Below are 21,296 nucleotides of genomic sequence, written 5' to 3' on the forward strand. Positions count from 1 at the left end.
CTTTAGGCATGGATTTATCTCTCTCCCAACATAGTCTCTCATTTGCCACTATCACAACAATAGAATTTGGGGCTTGATGTGAAAAGAAGCACTCAAAAAACCCACAGGGGTACGTAATACCTTTTGTCAGTATGCTTTGTTGTAGTTGGTAAGGAAGCTGGGGTATGACACAAAGTCTTTGTGAGTTCCAAAAGTGCTTCATTTATTGGGAGAGCTACCCTTCCTGGAGCTGAGGACTGGAGAATGCCCACCAATTTGATGTATTTGCGCAAACTCAGCCTGAAGCCATTTGCCTCAGGAGATCTTCAAAGGATTTAAAATTCTCAGGCACAAAAGAGGAGAAATCCAGCACTGTGGAATCATCAGGTGAGGAGGAAGAGAGCAGAACCAATGGGGATCTCCTGCAGCAACACATGTACCCGTTACAATGGTTCAGGCTGAATCAGCTCAGAGGGAGCAACCTTGGTCTGTGTCTGCAGTGTAGGCAGCTCAAGAAGGGACACTACCGAGGGGATTGGCGACCTTGCCCTGGACTGAGCCAAGGTCAGGACCTTGCAGATTGAGGAACATCCTAAGGATCCCAAGGAAGCCATTTAGGATAAGTAAACAGCATTGGTGGCCAGTATGTACTGGGCCAAGAGCCTCTGTCCTTACTGAAGGACCAATGTGGATCCCTGTACAGATGGTAATCCCCAAGAGGAATCAAAGACTTTCAGGAATGGTGGAAAATGGTGCCAGTAATGGTGACAATTCTGCAAGGGCACAGAAGAAGCCATTGCAGCTGAATACTCCTGTATTGAGAGAGAATCAGGAACTAGAAAAGCCTAGCAAGTCCAGTGCTACCTGGCACATCGGGGCATGAAAACAGTTGATGCCGACACTGATGTTGTTGATACCAGACTCAGTGGATGCCCACAGATGGTACTGGAGTTGACAGTATGGTGTCCCACTGATCTTGACTCAGTACCAGTGAGGGGTAGATGGCCCAGCTCTATTCAATCTGCAGAGGTTCCCAGCACTGAAGCAGGCATAAGGTGTTGTTTCAGGTGCAAGTCTCTAGCCACCTAGGTTCTCTTTTTGAGCAACTTACAGATGGAGCACTTTTCTTTAATGTGCCCTTCCCCAACGCACAATAAACATGGAGTGTGGGGTCACTATTAGAGACAGCCACCCCACATGACAGGCGGTGTTTAAAACCTGGTGAAGGCATCACACCAGGCTAAATCCTACTTAACTAACTACTACTAATTAACTAAATCCTAAGGGCACTACTATAATTAACTACATACACAAGATCATAGGAAAGCACTGTGAAAGAAAACATGATATTTGATATCACACAGAATTCTTCAACTCAAGCTGCAGGCAGTGAGAAGGAACTGAGGGAGGTCAAGGCAGCGTTGCACTTAAATAGCTATGGGAAGGGCTATGAAAGGCCAAAGGGAGGGAGTGCCACCCCAAAAGGGAGTGCTAAGCAAAGTTCTCCAGATTAACTACACTGGGTGTGTGCACACCTGGGAGAAATGTCTGCAATCATTTGAAGAAATAAGATTTCAGTCTGCTCTTAAAAAAAGTATTCAGTGAACCACTGTTTCTACTATTTGAAATTAAGTGAATTCTATAAAACGATGTGCATATCCAAAAACTGCCTTTGCCCACAAGGATTCTAATTTACATAAGAAAACATTTAGAACTCTCTGATCAGAGGGAAGAAAGGAATCAGCATCTCAAAAGGTGTAATGGTCTACCTTACACTTCAGGGGCAAGATCCTCATCCCTACTCCAGGCACTTTACAAAGAGTAAAAGGGCTGGAGCATCCTGAAGGTGCCCTAAAAGCCCTGTATCTGGCCAAGGAAGAATTCCCCTGGTACAGACACTGTGGAAGACAGCCATAAGACTGTTTTCCAAGGACCCCTTGCAAGCCCTGGCATAGGGGATAAACCAGGGCAGTGGTGGTGAGCAGCATTTCAGGGACAGGCCCATAACATGCAGCACTGCAGAGTCTGCAGCCCATAGGGCAACCCAAAGAGGCTGCTATAACTTAGACAGGCCCCAAAGTATGCTGACATCATGCTCCAGCCCTGGGAGTAGTCCAGGATTGGGAGAGTACAAAGATGACTTACAGCCACTTTAGCATCCACTCCAACTGGGCTGAGAGTCCAGTTTTCTGACTCTCAGAGATCAGCACAGAATCTTGCCCCAGGATCATTAACTAAGTATAACAGTTAGATAAAGATGCTGTTATTATTACCTGTCTTATAGTATCTCCTTCCTGATTGCTAATAGTTATCATTTTGTCTTCACTACCTAGTGCCAGCAGGTTTTCAGTACTCCAGCAACCACAGGTGATCCGCTTGGTGTGTTTACCTGAAAAACAGATATATATCAAATTTATATGTATAAAAATCCATGCAAAATTAGAGATGGAAATGTGGCCTCTAATTCATAACCCAGCCTATGCAGGTTTGAGCCCTACAATACACATTTTAAAAAACATTAAAAAATTAAAGGGAAGATTAATGTAATTCAAGTATGTACATTTTTAGAAAATAATTAGGGTGTGAAACAAAAAACTGACATAGTGAATATTCAAGAAGGCATGATAGCCAGTGGAAAATATTTGTTATCAAAGTTTGTTTCTTGTTAAAAAAAAAAAATCCCCGAGAGGGAAGCCTTTGTATCTTTATGGAACCTTAAGGAACTTCTCATCTTCCCACTTGATTTGTATCAAACCTCCCAAGCCGTTTACCGCAGCCTCCATTTTCCTGCCCAAATGGGACTCTGAAGTTTATTGATGTTTCTCCTCAAATATACCATGGGCAAGATAGTGTATCAACACAAAAAATTCCACAGCCAATTTTCTGGCCTGTGGAGCAAGGGAGACTTTTTTACCCAAGTTTCCCACATGACAGCACAGAACTTTGCCACTAGGTCATCACAGAGGTGTTTTACAAAGTATTCTATAAGAAACCATTCTAGTAAGAATAATAAAACAGAAGTAGCCATTTGAACAAGGATACATTTTGGAGTTACAGTTATAGATTATTATATTTTTACACTCAACACAAAGGAATCTTAACACTATGAGTAAAATTTTGCTCTCAGTTAGAAACATACAAACCCAATGAATTCAGTATAGTACATACCAAGGACAGGAATCTTGCGAGAAGTCTGTCGGTTATAAATAAGCAAGTTTCCCTTAGTTGTTCCAACAGCAAGCAAGGCTCCAACTTTGGACCAAAGCAAGAAAGACATTGGGTCTCTGAAATATTAAAAAAAAACAATAAAATCATCTTATATGGCATATCAGTGAGATTCTCTTTTAAATTTAAAAAACAATCACATTGTTAACTACAATTTTTTGTTTTGTATTTGCACAGTGTTGTGTAAACCTGAGCTAAACTTTTTAATTCATTTGTTTAGGGTGAGTTTGCCACTTTCAGACTTGCTTAAGCATTCACAAAATAGCGATGAACCAGGGCAGGGGAGCTGGTTTGTTTAAATATTTAGACATATACAAATGCTAAAAGTGGGCATCTGTGCATAAGCTCTAAGCATCCTTGATATACTTTCAAATATATCAGAGATAATCAAGTTGACAACAAATTTCTAAGAAATGCTTTCAAAGATGGTGCTTTTCTGAATTTTTTTTGTATTTTAACGGTTTAGTTGGGACTGATCATGACTGTATTCACATGGTAGATCATGGTTCTTTGATTGACAGACTATGGAACGTAGTAAGAAACTTAGCACAAGCTTTTTTGCTTTGAGTTTCAGACAGAGGAAGGCTGTGTTTTGTGTGATTTTTTTAAGAGTTAATACAAAAAGCTAATATCTTAATTTAGTAAAAAGATAATATTATTTCAATCTCCCTGCAGCCTAATCTGTCAGCCAAGCCCAAGTCCTGATATTTCTGTTGCATTTATATTGTTGTATGCAATTAGGTGTGGCTTCCTTACGGATACAGTCTCCCTCATGTAATTGGATTTTAGAATTGATGTATGCAAATGCCCTTGAAGGACATTTTGTCTGTTTTATTATTAGTTTAAAAAGTAATAAACATGAAGAGCATAATAAATGATAATAGAAGCAAAAGTACTAAAGGAATAAATATTTCTGTAACAGGGGCTGCTCATATCCCAGCTAGGTAGATTGGATGGACGTAAAGTAAAAGCAAGCAAAATAAGACGCATTCAGAGTCTGTGACTGTTAATCAGGATCAAGTTTCTGATAAGTCATGTGAAGAGGGAAATATTTTTTCTGTTGCTGATGAATGACTTTGGGGCAGGGACTTTATTATTGTATGTGCTTCAAAAGTACCGAGCACATTGTGGGTGCTACTGCTATGTAACTAATAATAGATGGAGACTCTCTCAGGATTTAGGCACTCTTGACATTCCTTTAAAAACACAAATCATACCGTAAAAAAATATCTAGCTGCAAACTCCATCATATACCAACAATGACCAACTAATCTTTACAGCAACAAGGTTAGATATTGCCCTTCAGCAACACCTGATCCACAAAAGCTGTATTGAAAGATCTTTGCAATACACCTGAAGGTCAAGAGATTCATCCTTTTTAGAACCCTGGTGTGGGAAACAAGTTCCAAAGTTGAGGAACCCTTAGGGAAAGCACCTTCCCAGTAGCAGCCTCTCTTTTAACTGAATGGATTCCAGATCAAGTGTTTCTATTGATCCCAATTTTGGTAGTAGCACATGTCATGGGGAGAGGTAATTTCTCAAGTAGACTGGTCAAGGCCATTATAGACCAAAACCTACAGAAATGCTCTACCTTGAAACTGCAGATAGCCAATTAAGGCTACAAAACACCAGTGTAACGTCCTTGTGGCAACACACCTCACTTAAGAAGCAGGCTGTTGCATTCTGCATTAGTTTCAGCTTCCAAATGAGTATAGGATGTTGCACCAAGAAGGGCATACTGTACTAGTCTGATTCTTGACATGCATTTTACAAGAAGAGTTTTTCTTACCTCATGCCACTGTCCACCTGGCTTGTTTTGTTTGTGTTGGCATCCCACAGATAAACGGTACTAGATTTGTCAGCAATTATGGCTAAGGTGTCCCCATCTTTATCCCAGTCCATAGCAACACAGTTGCTTAAGAAACAGAGAGAAAGAAGAAAGTAAACTTTACTAGGGATTTTAAAAGTTTATGAGGGTCCAAGCCAGACAAAATTATACAGTCAAAATGAAGCCCCTGACCCAGCTCCTCCCCTCCGAACAAACCTGAGACAGGATGAGACAGTCATGTTATGTAAATCTGAATCTCCAGATAGAAGTTGCACCCCAGCTCTAATCTCACCCAAGGCTAAGACTCCTTCCTACCACTTGTGCCTCCAAAGGGGGCTCCAGAGCCCTGACCCCTTGCTGGGCCCCAGGGCTAGAGGGCCACTTCCAACATACTCTGGATCTTTAAGGGACACCAAGCTGTCACTCAACCTTATGGTTTTTTGGAGGCCAGCTCCCTCCTAGTTCTCAGAAGCATATTAAGTTTGGGACAGAAGTCCACATGGAAGCAGGAAAATGTTCTAGTTGCTGTTCTCACAATGAGCACAGAGACCGACATACCCCACAATCTCTAGCATAGGACTAAGGAAGGGACATATATATTAAGGATTATAAACACCTCTGCTTATGCACTGGGTATATTTTCCTGCTGCACTAGTGCAGAGAAGGGTTGGGCACCAAAGGCTCTTATTAGAACTGGAAGAGACAATGGATCATAATGAAAAAATCCTCAAAGACTGTACAGAAGAAAGAGGCCTCTTGGAGTAATTCTGCGATTAAAAACCCTTGGCTGGTGTCATAAATATAAAGGGAAGGGTAAACATCTTTAAAATCCCTCCTGGCCAGAGGAAAATCCTTTTCACCTGTAAAGGATTAAGAAGCTAGGATACCCTTGTTGGCACCTGACCAAAATGACCAATGAGGAGACAAGATACTTTCAAAAGCTGGAGGAGGGGGGAGAAAAAAAGGATCTCTCAGTCTGTGTGATGCTTTTTGCTGGGAACAGAAAAGGAATGGAGTCTTAGGGTATGTCTACACTACGGAATAAGGTCGAATTTATAGAAGTTGGTTTTTTAGAAATCGGTTTTATATATTCGAGTGTGTGTGTGTCCCCACAGAAAATGCTCTAAGTGCATTAAGTGCATTAACTCGGCGGAGTGCTTCCACAGTACTGAGGCTAGAGTCGACTTCTGGAGCATTGCACTGTGGGTGGCTATCCCACAGTTCCCGCAGTCTCCGCTGCCCATTGGAATTCTGGGTTGAGATCCCAATGCCTGATGGGGCTAAAACATTGTTGCGGGTGGTTCTGGGTACATATCGTCAGGCCCCCGTTCCCTCCCTCCCTCCGTGAAAGCAAGGGCAGACAATCGTTTCGCGCCTTTTTTCCTGAGTTACCTGTGCAGACGCCATACCACGGCAAGCATGGAGCCCACTCAGGTAACCATCACCCTATGTCTCCTGGGTGCTGGCAGACACGGTACGGCATTGCTACACAGTAGCTGCAACCCATTGCCTTTTGGCAGCAGACGGTGCAATACGACTGGTAGCCGTCCTCGTCGTGTCCGAGTGCTCCTGGCCACGTCGGCTGGGAGCGTCTGGGCAGACATGGGCGCAGGGACTAAATTTGGAGTGACTTGACCAGGTCATTCTCTTTAGTCCTGCAGTCAGTCCTATTGAACCGTCTTATGGTGAGCAGGCAGGCGATATGGATTGCTAGCAGTCGCACTGTACCATCTTCTGCCGGGCAGGCAAGAGATGAGGATGGCTAGCAGTCGTATTGTACCATCTTCTGCCGGGCAGGCAAGAGATGAGAATGGCTAGCAGTCGTACTGTACCATCTTCTGCCGAGCAGCCATGAGATGTGGATGGCATGCAGTCCTTCTGCACCGTCTGCTGCCAGCCAAAGATGTAAAAGATAGATGGAGTGGGTCAAAACAAGAAACAGACCAGATTTGTTTTGTACTCATTTGCCTCCTCCCCTGTCTAGGGGACTCATTCCTCTAGGTCACATTGCAGTCACTCACAGAGAAGGTGCAGCGAGGTAAATCTAGCCATGTATCAATCAGAGGCCAGGCTAACCTCCTTGTTCCAATAAGAACGGTAACTTAGGTGCACCATTTCTTATTGGAACCCTCCGTGAAGTCCTGCCTGAAATACTCCTGGATGTACAGGCACCCCCTTTGTTGATTTTAGCTCCCTGAAGCCAACCCTGTAAGCCGTGTCGTCAGTCGCCCCTCCCTCCGTCAGAGCAACGGCAGACAATCGCTCCGCGCCTTTTTTCAGTGCGGACGCCATACCAAGGCAAGCATGGAGGCCGCTCAGCTCACTTTGGCAATTAGGAGCACATTAAACACCACACGCATTATCCAGCAGTATATGCGCCACCAGAACCTGGCAGAGCGATACCGGGCGAGGAGGCAACGTCAGCGCGGTCACGTGAGTGATCAGGACATGGACACAGATTTCTCTGAAAGCATGGGCCCTGCCAATGCATGCATCATGGTGCTAATGGGGCAGGTTCATGCTGTGGAACGCCGATTCTGGGCTCGGGAAACAAGCACAGACTGGTGGGACCGCATGGTGTTGCAGGTCTGGGACGATACCCAGTGGCTGCGAAACTTTCGCATGCGTAAGGGCACTTTCATGGAACTTTGTGACTTGCTTTCCCCTGCCCTGAGGCGCATGAATACCAAGATGAGAGCAGCCCTCACAGTTGAGAAGCGAGTGGCGATAGCTCTGTGGAAGCTTGCAATGCCAGACAACTACCGGTCAGTTGGGAATCAATTTGGAGTGGGCAAATCTACTGTGGGGGCTGCTGTGATGCAAGTAGCCCATGCAATCAAAGATCTGCTGATATCCAGGGTAGTGACCCTGGGAAATGTGCAGGTCATAGCGGATGGCTTTGCTGCAATGGGATTCCCTAACTGTGGTGGGGCCATAGACGGAACCCATATCCCTATCTTGGCACCGGAGCACCAAGCCGCTGAGTACATAAACCGCAAGGGGTACTTTTCAATAGTGCTGCAAGCTCTGGTGGATCACAAGGGACATTTCACCAACATCAACGTGGGATGGCCAGGAAAGGTACATGACGCTCGCATCTTCAGGAACTCTGGTCTGTTTCAAAAGCTTCAGGAAGGGACTTTATTCCCAGACCAGAAAATAACTGTTGGGGATGTTGAAATGCCTATATGTATCCTTGGGGACCCAGCCTACCCCTTAATGACATGGCTCATGAAGCCGTACACAGGCAGCCTGGACAGTAGTCAGGAGCTGTTCAACTACAGGCTGAGCAAGCACAGAATGGTGGTAGAATGTGCATTTGGACGTTTAAAGGCGCGCTGGCGCAGTTTACTGACTCGCTTAGACCTCAGCGAAACCAATATTGCCACTGTTATTACTGCTTGCTGTGTGCTCCACAATATCTGTAAGAGTAAGGGGGAGATGTTTATGGCGGGGTGGGAGGTTGAGGCAAATCGCCTGGCTGCTGGTTATGTGCAGCCAGACACCAGGCCGGTTAGAAGAGCACAGGAGGGCACGGTACACATCAGAGAAGCTTTGAAAACCAGTTTCATGACTGGCCAGGCTACGGTGTGAAAGTTCTGTTTGTTTCTCCTTGATGAAACCCCCCGCCCCTTGGTTCACTCTACTTCCCTGTAAGCTAACCACCTTCCCCTCCTCCCTTCAATCACCGCTTGCAGAGGCAATAAAGTCATTGTTGCTTCACATTCATGCATTCTTTATTCATTCATCACACAAATAGGGGGATGACTACCAAGGTAGCCCAGGAGGGGTGGTGGAGGAGGGAAGGAAAATGCCACACAGCACTTTAAAAGTTTACAAGTTTAAAATTTATTGAATGACAGCCTTCTTTTTTTTGGGCAATCCTCTGTTGGCCGGAGGCCCCCCACCGAGTTCTTGGGCGTCTGGGTGTGGAGGCTATGGAACTTGGGGAGGAGGGCGGTTGGTTACACAGGGGCTGTAGTGGCAGTCTGTGCTCCAGCTGCCTTTGCTGCAGCTCAACCATACACTGGAGCATACTAGTTTGGTCCTCCAGCAGCCTCAGCATTGAATCCTGCCTCCTCTCATCACGCTGCCGCCACATTTGAGCTTCAGCCCTGTCTTCAGCCCACCACTTACTCTCTTCAGCCCGCCACCTCTCTCCCGGTCATTTTGTGCTTTCCTGCACTCTGACATTATTTGCCTCCACGCATTCGTCTGTTCTCTGTCAGTGTGGGAGGACAGCATGAGCTCGGAGAACATTTCATCGCGAGTGCGTTTTTTTTTTTCTTTCTTCACTAGCCTCTGGGAAGGAGAAGATCCTGTGATCATTGAAACACATGCAGCTGGTGGAGAAAAAAAAAGGGACAGCGGTATTTAAAAAGACATTTTATAAAACAGTGGCTACACTCTTTCAGGGTAAACCTTGCTGTTAACATTACATACATAGCACATGTGCTTTCGTTACAAGGTCACATTTTGCCTCCCCCCACCGCGTGGCTACCCCCTCAACCTTCCCCCCTCCCTGTGGCTAACAGCGGGGAACATTTCTGTTTAGCCACAGGCAAACAGCCCAGCAGGAATGGGCTCCTCTGAGTGTCCCCTGAAGAAAAGCACTCTATTTCAACCAGGTGACCATGAATTATATCTCACTCTCCTGAGGATAACACAGAGAGATAAAGAACGGATGTTGTTTGAATGCCAGCAAACATACACTGCAATGCTTTGTTCTACAATGATTCCCGAGTATGTGTTACTGGACTGGAGTGGTAAAGTGTCCTACCATGAAGGACGCAATAAGGCTGCCCTCCCCAGAAACCTTTTCCAAAGGCTTTGGGAGTACATCCAGGAGAACCGCGAATGCCAGGGCAAAGTAATCCTTTCACATGCTTGCTTTTAAACCATGTATAGTATTTTAAAAGGTACACTCACCGGAGGCCCCTTCTCCGCCTGCTGGGTCCAGGAGGCAGCCTTGGGTGGGTTCGGGGGGTACTGGCTCCAGGTCCAGGTGAGAAACAGTTCCTGGCTGTCGGGAAAACCGGTTTCTCCACTTGCTTGCTGTGAGCTATCTACAACCTCATCATCATCATCATCATCATCTTCTTCGTCCCCAAAACCTGCTTCCGTATTGCCTCCATCTCCATTGAAGGAGTCAAACAACACGGCTGGGGTAGTGGTGGCTGAACCCCCTAAAATGGCATGCAGCTCATCATAGAAACGGCATGTTTGGGGCTCTGACCCGGAGTGGCCGTTCGCCTCTCTGGTTTTCTGGTAGGCTTGCCTCAGCTCCTTCAGTTTCACGCGGCACTGCTTCGGGTCCCTGTTATGGCCTCCGTCATTCACGCCCTGGGAGATTTTGACAAAGGTTTTGGCATTTCGAAAACTGGAACGGAGTTGTGATAGCACGGATTCCTCTCCCCAAACAGCGATCAGATCCTGTACCTCCCATTCGGTCCATGCTGGAGCTCTTTTGCGATTCTGGGACTCCATCATGGTCACCTCTGCTGATGAGCTCTGCATGGTCACCTGCAGCTTGCCACGCTGGCCAAACAGGAAATGAGATTCAAAAGTTCGCGGTTCTTTTCCTGTCTACCTGGCCAGTGCATCTGAGTTGAGAGTGCTGTCCAGAGCGGTCACAATGGAGCACTCTGGGATAGCTCCCGGAGGCCAATACCGTCGAATTGTGTCCACAGTACCCCAAATTCGAGCCGGCAAGGCCGATTTAAGCACTAATACACTTGTCAGGGGTGGAGTAAGGAAATCGATTTTAAGACCCCTTTAAGTCAAAATAAAGGGCTTCATCGTGTGGACGGGTAGAGGTTTACATCGATTTAATGCTGCTAAATTCTACCTAAAGTCCGAGTGTAGACCAGGGCTTAGAACTTGGTAAGTAATCTAGCTAGATATGCATTAGATTCTGTTTTCTTTAAATGGCTGAGAAAAGAAGCTGTGCTGAATGGAATGGATATTCCTGTTTTTGTGTCTTTTTGTAACTTAAGGGATTCTCTATGTTTTGAATTTAATTACCCTGTAAGGTATTTACCATCCTGATTTGACAGAGGTGATTCTTTTATTTTTTCTTCTCTTAAAATTCTTCTTTTAAGAATCTGATTGTTTTTCATTGTTCTTAAGATCCAAGGGTTTGGGTCTGTGTTCACCTATGCAAATTGGTGAGGATTTTTATCAAACCCTCCCCAGGAAAGGGGGTGGAAGGTTTTGGGGGGATTTTGGGGGGGGGGGAAGATGTTTCCCAACGGGCTCTTTCCCAGTTATATACCTGTTAGACTTTTGGTGGTGGCAGCGATAAAGTACAAGGGCAAAAGGTAAAATAGTTTGTACCTTGGGGAAGTTTTAACATAAGCTGGTAAAAGTAAGCTTCGGAGATTTTCATGCAGAGTTCAGAGTGGGGAAGGAATCTTGACAGCTGGCCTGTGCCAGCCGACTCAGGCTAAGGGGCTGTTTAATTGTGGTGTAGACATTCGTGCTCAGGCTGGAGTTTGGCCTGTAGGACCCTGTGAGGTGGGAGGGTCCCAGAGCTCAAGCTGCAGCCCAAGCCCAAATGTCTACACTGCAATAAAACAGCCCCACAGCCCAAGCTCTGAGAGCTTACGTCAGCTGGCACAGGCCTAACTGCAGCATCTAGCTGCAATATAGACACACCCTCAGTGCCTCTTACCGTCCCAGGGAGGGCAGAGTGAGCCACTCAGTTCCAGGAGACCAGCTGCATCCCTAAAGACAACAAAAGGATGGATTCTGGCACACAAGTGTTTGTATAAATGTTAGCAGCCCTGGCATGTGTATCAAGGTAGATTTGTGTGAACACAACAGAACCTGAACCAACCCTGACTTTGGATGGAGTCTGGGTATTATATTAACCATTTGCACATCTCTAATCAAAAGGCAAGCAACTCATAATGAATAGCAGGCATCTGGTTACTCGTTCTAGACTCCATCTGCTAGTATGGGAAATAACTTACTGTTTGGCTGCCAGAGGGACATGTGTCAATTAAATATGTAAAAACTAATGCATATAAAAAAAATGCAGTGTCTAATCTTTGCAAAAACCCACGGAACATAGCTTTTGCTGTCATGAATGCTTCAACATGCTTTGGTTTTTAATTGTCTGAAAAATTGTCTTTTACACTCTTCTGCCATAAACCTTATCTCTCAACCATTTGTTCTTTGGTTAAAAATGTACGCTATGCAAAAATAGTATTTAAAGCTATTGCAAGTGCTTTGAGTGAAAAAACCAAGAAGTCTGACTGCCTGAGAAGTCAAAATAAAATTTATTTTATAAAAAATAATTTGTTTTGAAGCCTAAGATCCAATGTGAATTGTGCTTTTGCTCTGCATTCTAGGCAAGTACATTTATAGCTTCCAGTAAAACAGGGGGTAGCTTCTTGAAAAGCTAGCAGTTTTCCCATCCTGCTCACTTAGTAGCTCCTAATAGGAAGCACTTTATGCATACCAAGCTGCAGGCTAAATCAGTAACCCACCAGTTCAACCTTTTATCTTCTTTTCTCCCACTTGCCTGAATTTAGCATGATAGTAAATGTGGACTCCTGCAAGAAACTTCAATGGATGTCTCAATCTCCAACCACAGCAGCATGCAGCATTCTGGTGAGCAGGAGGAATAAATGGGAAGGGAAGCCACTAGAGGCAGTGTAACCAAGGGGACACAGCACTTGACTGGGACTCAGGAGATCTGGATTCTATTGCCAGCTCTGTCACTGGCCTGTTGTGAGACCTTGGACAAGTCACCTTCTCTCTCTGTACCTCAGTTTCTCCACCTGTTAAATGGGGATAATGACACTGACCTGGTATACATACACACCCAATACAAGCAGCTCATGTACATGGGCTCTGATGGCCAGCATCCTGAGCACAGAGCTGCTGAACTGGAAGAGCAGACACAGATGGAATTGTTTATAGACTCTGCATATAGGGACACTGGAGTAGGCTCACCTCAGAACTGACTTCCCCAATCGTCCAGATGAGGAAGCCAGTCTCATGGTGGAAGGGGCACCAAGGTGGAATGGAGGCACATACCCCCTTAGATGGGAGTCTCCTTCCGACTGAGATAGTGGAGACTGACAGCTCTTCATGTACTGAGGAGGTCATTCCAGGGGACTGAATTACAGTGGGGAGAGCAAACGTACCCCTACATTGCAGCCAAAAAACCGCAAACAACAAAAAATGCAGCAACAAGTCTCAGAGCCCAGGTCAAATTGGGCTTGCACTCTGGTGCTAAAAATTGCAGTGTAGATGTTCCCACTTGGCCTGGGCCTGGGCTCTGAAACCAGGGAAGGGAGAAGAGGGTCTCAGAGCCTGGGCTTCAGGCTGAGCAGGAATGCGTACACTGCTGTTTTTAGCCCTGTAGCACAAATCTGAGTCAGCTGACCCAGGCTTAGACTGCTGCCACAGAATTTATTTTGCAATGCAGACATACCCAAAGACTGATTGTGGTGACAGAAGACTGATCATGAGAAATGTAGATAGTTGGTGACCATGAGAACAGCTTGGTGACTTCACTACCAGGTGTAAAGGTTGCAGACATCATGAGATATCCAACCAAACTGCAGGCGAGCGCTGGGGAAGAGCCTGTGGTTGTGGTATGTATCGGTACCAACGATGTAGAGAGATGTAGTGGAGAGGTCCTGGAAGCTAAATTTAGAATACTAGGTAGAAGGCATAAGTCCAGGGCATCAGTGGTAGCTTTTTCTGAAGTGCTTTGAGTTCCATACACAGGTCCAGCTAGGCAGAGGGAATGTCAAGGTCTCAATGCATGGATGAAAAGACAGTGCTAAGAAGAGATAAAGTTTTGTAGGTACTCGGGAACATTTGGAGGAAGGAGAAGCTATACAGAGGGCAGGAGACCACCTTAATTAAAATGGAACCAGACTAGAATGGAATAGAAAATAAATAAGGTAACAGTTTGGGGTTGTTGACATGAGTAGATGGTGAGAGATAGAACTGAGGTGAAGAAAGAACTTTTATACAGTTTTTGAGATGAAGTTTGGACCTGAAATAATTTTTTTTTGTATTTTAAATCTTTTTAGCCTGTCACTTATTACACATTTATATATTTTAGCGATGAGCTATTTATGTGGGGACCTAAAATTATCTCTACCCTTCTTTTGATGAAAAGTATAGTTAAAGAATGTTTTACGTATAAGGATATATATAATTTTTTCCTGATCTTTCATGGCTATTGTATTATGAATTCAGTTTTGCCTCAGAAATGCATCTTCCATACATTACTTATATGTATGTATGTGCCATTAAAAGTGTGTGTTTTTTTTTTTGTTTAAGAACATGTTCCAAACCCTTGTTAGTTCTTACCTTGGTAAATTAATTTCATTTCTCTTCTGACCATGACGATCAAAGATTTTTACAGTGTGATCAGTTCTAAAAACACAGAAGATGAATTCAGTATTTTTGTACATTTGCAAATATCCTTAGAGATTTCATAAAAACTTTTTCCATTGATCTTTCATGCCCCATTGATATGGCTCAGGAGTTTTATCTATTGATATTTCCAGTGGATAGGTACTTAATGTGACAGATATTATGGACATATGCAGGGTTGTTGTAGCCATGTGGGTCCCAGGATATTAGCGAGACAAGATCGGAGAGGTAGTATCTTTTATTGGACCAACTTCTGCTGGTGAGAGAGGTAAGCTTTCAAGCTTATACAGAGCTCTTTTTTAGATATGGGAAATATACAGCTTGCCTCTCTCACCAGCAGAAGGTAATCCAAGAAAAGATATTGTGGACACTTGGAATAATAAAAAGTTATTGTATCAGCTTTATAAGTCTTATATGTATGTTTATGGGCTAAGGGATTGCATTCTGGCTCCACAGGAGAGTTACAGGGTTTCCTACAAGAACTAAATCACTGGGTGGTAATTAATGCAAATTCCTAGGCAGGTAGCAAGTCTGGAGGAAACTGCATATACACCGCCTTGACAGGATTCAATTTAATCTGATAGAGGACAGTAAACATCAATTTCAGCTGACACACGGAAATTTGACCAAAAAAAAAAAAAAAAAAAAAATCCCCCACGCACCTTGTGTCTGCAGGGATCAGGTGTCACCAGTCCTCAGGCAGGGCAGGCAACCCCACTGTCATAGCTTTCTCACTCACCAGCTGGGAGTGTGGCAGCCATCCCCAGGCAGAAGCCATTCGGCAGTGGGGTGGCCTCCCCTGTGGCCAAGGGCTCATCTCGCAGTCTTAGGCAAAGGGTCTCTGCTCTGCTCTACATGCCCTACCAGGACTGCAACCTTCCCCACATCTTGCATCTACAGGGATCCAATGTCACTGGCCCTGCAGCAGCACAGGAAGCCCTGGGCAGCCCTTCTGTCACAAGAGTGAGGCCATGATATTGTGGTGGCAGAGGGCTCACTATGCTACCACAGGGCCTGACATACTTGATTCCTGCTGGTGCAAGGTGTGGAGAAGACTGAGGTCCTGGAGAGGCAGAGCAGAGACTCCGAGCCATTACTGCAAGGATGATGTACTGTGGGGGCTCTGTCCCTAGGCAAGAGCCATTCGGCAGTAGGGTGGCCTCCCCTCAGTTTAGGGGCTTGTCCTCTTCCTCATAGCTCTGGAGTGGAGTCTCTGCTCTGCCCTGCCAGGACCACAACCTTCCCCGCACCTTGCACCTGCAGGGATCAAGCATCACAGGCAGGGAACCCTCTGGGGCCACACAGAGGAGCTGCACTCACCCACCCACCCACCAGAAACAGAGGAGCAGTCAGTCCCTGGGATGGACTTGTTCAGCAGCAGGGTGGCCTCCTTCTGTGTCCAGGGGCTCATCCTTCTCCTTGGAGTCTTTGCCAGAGGTCTCTACTCCACCAACTGAGGATGACAGCATATCTGGCATCTTTTACCTAGGTGTCTTGGGTCCCTCAGCTGTGTAGGGTGCACTGCAGCCATGTTGCCAGTCCTGGGAACCTCTTGGAGCCCCACAGTTAGTGCTACCCTAATGCTAACCCAACCCTCCCCTCCCCCTCAATTTCCAGCAATTGTAAAAATTAAAATAGTTAAAAATCAAACAAAAATCTTAAAAATAAAAATATATATTAGTTGCCTAAATTACAAAAAAAAAAAAAATTGAATTCTGCCAAGTCTATCTATACTAGTTTGACCCACTTCAAAAAACTTGACAAACAAAGAAATGAAAACTATAAAAGTGCCACAAGTACTCCTTTTCTTTTTATAAAAGCGCTGTTGGTCAATGGTTAACCCTATCATTGCCTGGTTGGTCACTAGTTAATCCTGTCATTGCCCTTGAGGAAACTGGACCATAGGTGCTGAACTGAAGTCAGATCTACTGTAGTAATCACAGTGAATTACAGGAAGAATTGCAGCCTAACTGCCCGGTCTAGAGGTGGGGAGTCACAGGACTCTACCCTGAGAATAGTAACGGCTGAGAAGCCTGAGACGTAAGTGGGGTGCCCTCAAGAAGGCCAAAAAGGGGTCAGAGATGCAAGTTACCTCAGGAACTGTGACATATACTGTGACAGTGAATATACAACATTAACAAAAGGGTGAATATTACTCAATTACACCTCTACATACATATTAATAATATGTAAATACTTCTTATCTTACCCTGTCACAGCAAGGAAGTTTCCTGAAGTTTTCTGCCAGGTGAACTGCACAGGGGAACCAAGCAAAGCCTTTTCTAATAGAGTAAATACTCGCTGAGGGAAGAAAGAGGGGAATTACTAACTTAAAAACGGTAAGCACTGGAGAACATTAAACCTGCCTAGTACATATTAGTAAATATAACTAACATTCTATAACTAATATATACAAATAAAGAAAGATAGGTTACAGGATAGACAATGTATAAAGGGGACAGAAGTCTGTGGCAGGCCTTTCATTATACATGGAAAAGTGAACTTTCATGACAGACACTTCAGAGCTGGTGTTCAACCTTTTAAGTTCAACCTTAAAAACCTAAGAAGAAAATAGTACAAATATACTTTAATTTGTATTAGCAATTTTTAAAAAAATTTAAATTAGAGAATTCAGACTTTTGCAAAGAGAGTACTTTTGATTGTTGCTACTTAGGTAAGAAAAGTAAAAGTACGAAACTAACCCAAGTAACTGAACTGTAAAATAAAATTAGCTTTTCTTTTCACCCCTTGCATGTGTTAAAATCTGAAGATTATTTATAAATCCACACAACTTTATTCTTTAGCAATATTGATAGTGTTGCCAACTCTTGTGATTCTATCATAAGTCTCACAATATTTGCTAATTTTCTTAAAGTCACAGGTGCTAGACTTAAGAGACTGCATAAGAAGCTCAGCTTTCATTGGAAAAAAAAGTAAGTTTCTAGTACGGTGGATAAAAATCTAAGATTTTCTCCACAAAATTAAAAAATTGACTTTTCTTATTTAAATTGGAAATTTTATTTAAACTGGATTTTTAATTTTATTTAAATTAGAAAAATTGTAAGTTTTTCTTTTTATAAATAAAACCTATTTATAATGAAATCTTAATTTGATACAAAAATATATTAAAGGCTAAAATAATTGTAATCTCTTAAAATATTTAAATAAAAATAACTACTGAATCAATGAGCCTCTGTCAAAAACCCTGAGTTAAAGACTTCTTTACTTTAAAGAAAAGCAGTGGCTTTTTAATGTGTCTCCTGCAGCTCTTTGCAGCACGATATCAAAACACTGTGTGATTTAATTATTAATCTAAGTTATTAAACAATTAGGATGTTTCTACCATGTTAGTAACCAAGTGAAGTTGATAAAATAATACTTGGTCAATCATTTTTCGGAGAGAATAATATATATTAAATAAAACAATGAATTCATAGCACTGCGGCTCTTTACGGTAATGTTGGCTCTTGAACCACTGAGGTTTGAATATCACTGATATAAAGACAGAATTGGGGGGAAATATCTAACTTTTGAGATCACGCTTCACAAATATGGCACAATAGGACAGCATAAGTAATTTAGGAGACTGTCTCATTTTCAAGAGACTTAGGTGAGTCACTTTCACTTAGGCATATTTGAAAATTTTCGCAGGCTGACCTGAAATAATCAGTTTAAATCACTGAATACAGTTAATCCCTCTATTTAATAAATCACTTTTAGTTGTAAATATGAAATATGTGTTGATGAAAAGTTTATGTATCAAAAACATTTAATTTAAATGTTGTATATGCTGTTTGGTATGTTTGTTTGTTACCATCCTAATGCAGCTTGACAAAAATCAAGAGCAAAAAGTTAATTATCTAGTAAATAAACAATATATCTTTCATTTTCTAACATATTGAAAATGTACAATTAAGAATCTGAAAATATTAAGCTATACAATTTATAGTATAGTTATAGTATACCCCCCTAAGTAGTAAACAGATGTACCAAACTTACTTTAAAGGCTCTATTTAGTTGTAAATCAAAATTTTTTAATGGTTATATCAACCAATGAAAATGTACCTTTCTTTAGAAAATAACTGAAGTACAAATGGGAAAGTTGTTTAAAATCTATGATTTAAATGGAGGCTTTCTGCTTAAATCACCTTGATTTACATCAATCCACCCTGGTTTGTAGCCCTCATGTTTGGAAGAAAGAAAGAAAGAAAAAGCTATGAAACTTGAAACTATGAAGTAAGTGCACCCTACAGATTTAGAAATCAAAGCAAAGAAATTATTCATTTTAGAAGATCTCATGAGCTTTGAACACTTGAGGCTGGCAACACTATGTGTGGCCTGTGGAAGTTTCCCATTTGAAGTTCATTCTTTAAAAAAATGGAACAGGTTTGATCAGAGGAAGTATGGTCCAGTGGTTAAGGCACTAGCCTAAGACTTGGAAACCTGGATTCAATTTCCTGCTCCACCACAGACTTCCTCTGTGACCTTGGGCAAGTCACTTAGCCTCTCTGTGCCTCAATTTTCCATCTGTAAAATGAAGAAAACAGTATAACCTACTTCACAGGGCTGTTGAGAAAATACAGTACAGCTTGTGAGGTGCTCAGATACTCTAGTATCGTAGACCAAGTATCTAAGGGCTTGGCTACACGTGCGAGTTACAGTGCATTAAGGGAGCCCCAGACGCACTAGCTCAATACCCATCTACACTGGCAAGGCACGTAGAGCTGACTCCGCAGCTGGTCCGCTCCTGGTACTCCACCTCAGCGAGTGGAATAACATTTTGTGCGCCCCTGCTTGAGCACCGCGGCACCAGTGTGGACGCCCTGGTCTGTTAGTGCTCTCTGATCGGCCCCCAGAAGCGTCCCACAATGCCTGTACTAGCCACTCCAGTCACCACTTTGAACTCTACTGCCCTGCCCTCAGGTGACCAACCGTTAGACCTGCCCTTTAAATTCTCTAGGAATTTTGAAAATCCCCTTTCGGTTTGCTCAGCCAGCCGTGGAGTGCTCTCAGTGAATCTTTCCAGGTGACCATGCCTCCACGTCCCGGGCGATCCCCAGTATTGAGCAATGGTGAGGTGCTGGACCTCATCAGTGTTTGGGAGAAGGAAGCTGTCCAGTCCCAGCCTGGTTCCAGCCATAGGAATTACGATTCCTTCGGGCAGATATCAAGGAACATGATGGAAAGGGGCCATGACCGGACGCACTGCAGTGCAGGATTAAAGTGAAAGAGCTGCGGAATACCTACTGCAAAGCCCGCGAGGCAACAGCCACTCCGGTGCTGCTCCGTGACCTGCTGTTTCTACAAAGAGCTGGACGCGATACTTGGGGCTGACCCCATCTCCACTCCGAGTACCACCATGGACACTACCACATGGAAGCAAAGCAGGAGTGAGGGTGCTGAGGCAGAGGAAGACACACCGGAATCCCCAGATGCATACAGCCAGGAGCTGTTCTCAAGCCAGGAGGAAGGTAGCCAGTTGTGGTGGCTGGTGCTTGGGGAAGGACAAACATCAGAGGCGGTTCTCGGTAAGCGGTTTTTATTTTGGGAAGAAAGTTATTCACTGCGGGCTCTTGGGGTGAGGAGGGTATGGGCTGCATGCGTGCCTAGATGCGGAATAGGGCATTGATGTGCTCTCTCACATCGTGGTAATCGGCCTCAGTGATCTCTTCAAAGGTCTCATCCAGAACTTGGGCAATGTGCTTGCGCAGGTTTCTCAGGAGAGCCACTGTATTCCTTGTCCCAGTAAGACTAACTTCTCCACGTCACTGTGCCGTGAGGGGCAGGAGGACTATTGCTGCACACAGGCAAGCTATATATGGGCCAGGGCAGAAGCCGCATTGCAGTAGGAGACCCTCCCTTGCTTCCCAGGTCACCCTCAGCAGCAAGATATTTTTCAGGATGAACTCCTGTAGAAAATGTGGGGACAGTGTTCAGCATAGGGGCCCCCCTGCCGCTGTTGGCGCTCCCCAAGGCACAGAAACGCAGAGGACAGTACAGCCATGAAACAATCAGTCACGCTTGACCCTGTGCTGACTCACCATTTTGGGGCTCCTGTGGGTTGTGTGTGCTTGCTTTGGGGTGGGAAAATGATGCTATTGTGTAGATTGTGCTTGCCCTTAAGGACTGGAGAATCACTGCTCTGTCTGGTGTGAACAATGCTGCCTCTGTTAAGTGTTGCATTTTGCCTTTACAGATGCAACCTTGAGATCTCAGCCACCCATGTTATCTCCAAAGAATCAGAAAGAGGCCACGTAGAAGCAAGGAAGACATGTTGCATGAAGTAATGCAGCATTCAAGTAATGAAAATTGAAAAGTGCAGGAGTGGCGGGACACTGAAAGGAGGATCCGCCAGCAGAATGAGGAGCGCTGATACAAAAGCGCGGTGCTCCGGCAGCAAAGCACGGATTGGCTGATAAGCATAATTGAGCACTAAGTGGACTCGATCCAGGCACTCGTAGCCATGCAGGTGGAGCACTACCGTGCCCGACCCCCCCCTGCAGTCCTTGTCCCAAAACTCTTTCCCTTGTGCCCCCATGTTACCTCCAGCATTTCCCCACTTTCCCCAACATCCGGGTTCTTACCACTACCAGCTGCCTCCAATACCTGTAGCTTTACCACCCAGCCCTGAAAACTAGAACCCTTACCCACTGCACTCAACCCCCATCACCATGCAGTATAGCCATCCTGAAGTGCAGCACTCATTGCACATCACTCCAGACAGGAAGGCTGAGTATGGTAACAGGACATACACAAATCTGTGATTGTACCATTCCCCACCTCACCTCACCCCCTTGCCCTTTCTGTTTCCCGAGCAGTTGTGTTTCTTTCCAATAAATGGATTTTTTGGCTTTGAAAA

General features: G+C 44.3%; 1 protein-coding gene across 4 annotated transcripts in view; it reads right to left on the minus strand.

Annotated features, from left to right (window-relative positions):
- Positions 1-21,296, minus strand: part of WDR19 (WD repeat domain 19) — a 126,191-nt gene that overhangs the window by 102,277 nt on the left and 2,618 nt on the right. For all 4 annotated transcript variants that reach the window (XR_012158692.1, XM_073342265.1, XM_073342266.1 and 1 more), the window contains exons 2-6: positions 16,647-16,738; positions 14,372-14,437; positions 4,994-5,119; positions 3,148-3,263; positions 2,253-2,368 (exon numbers count right to left, since the gene is read on the minus strand). Coding sequence is in view for 3 of the 4 variants with exons in the window: in XM_073342265.1 (XP_073198366.1) it covers positions 2,253-2,368; positions 3,148-3,263; positions 4,994-5,119; positions 14,372-14,437; positions 16,647-16,738 (516 nt within the window). In the remaining variant the exon portion in view is untranslated. The remainder of the gene's footprint in view (positions 1-2,252; positions 2,369-3,147; positions 3,264-4,993; positions 5,120-14,371; positions 14,438-16,646; positions 16,739-21,296) is intronic.

This window comes from Lepidochelys kempii, chromosome 4 (assembly GCF_965140265.1).
Source record: "Lepidochelys kempii isolate rLepKem1 chromosome 4, rLepKem1.hap2, whole genome shotgun sequence".
NCBI lineage: Eukaryota > Metazoa > Chordata > Testudines > Cheloniidae > Lepidochelys > Lepidochelys kempii.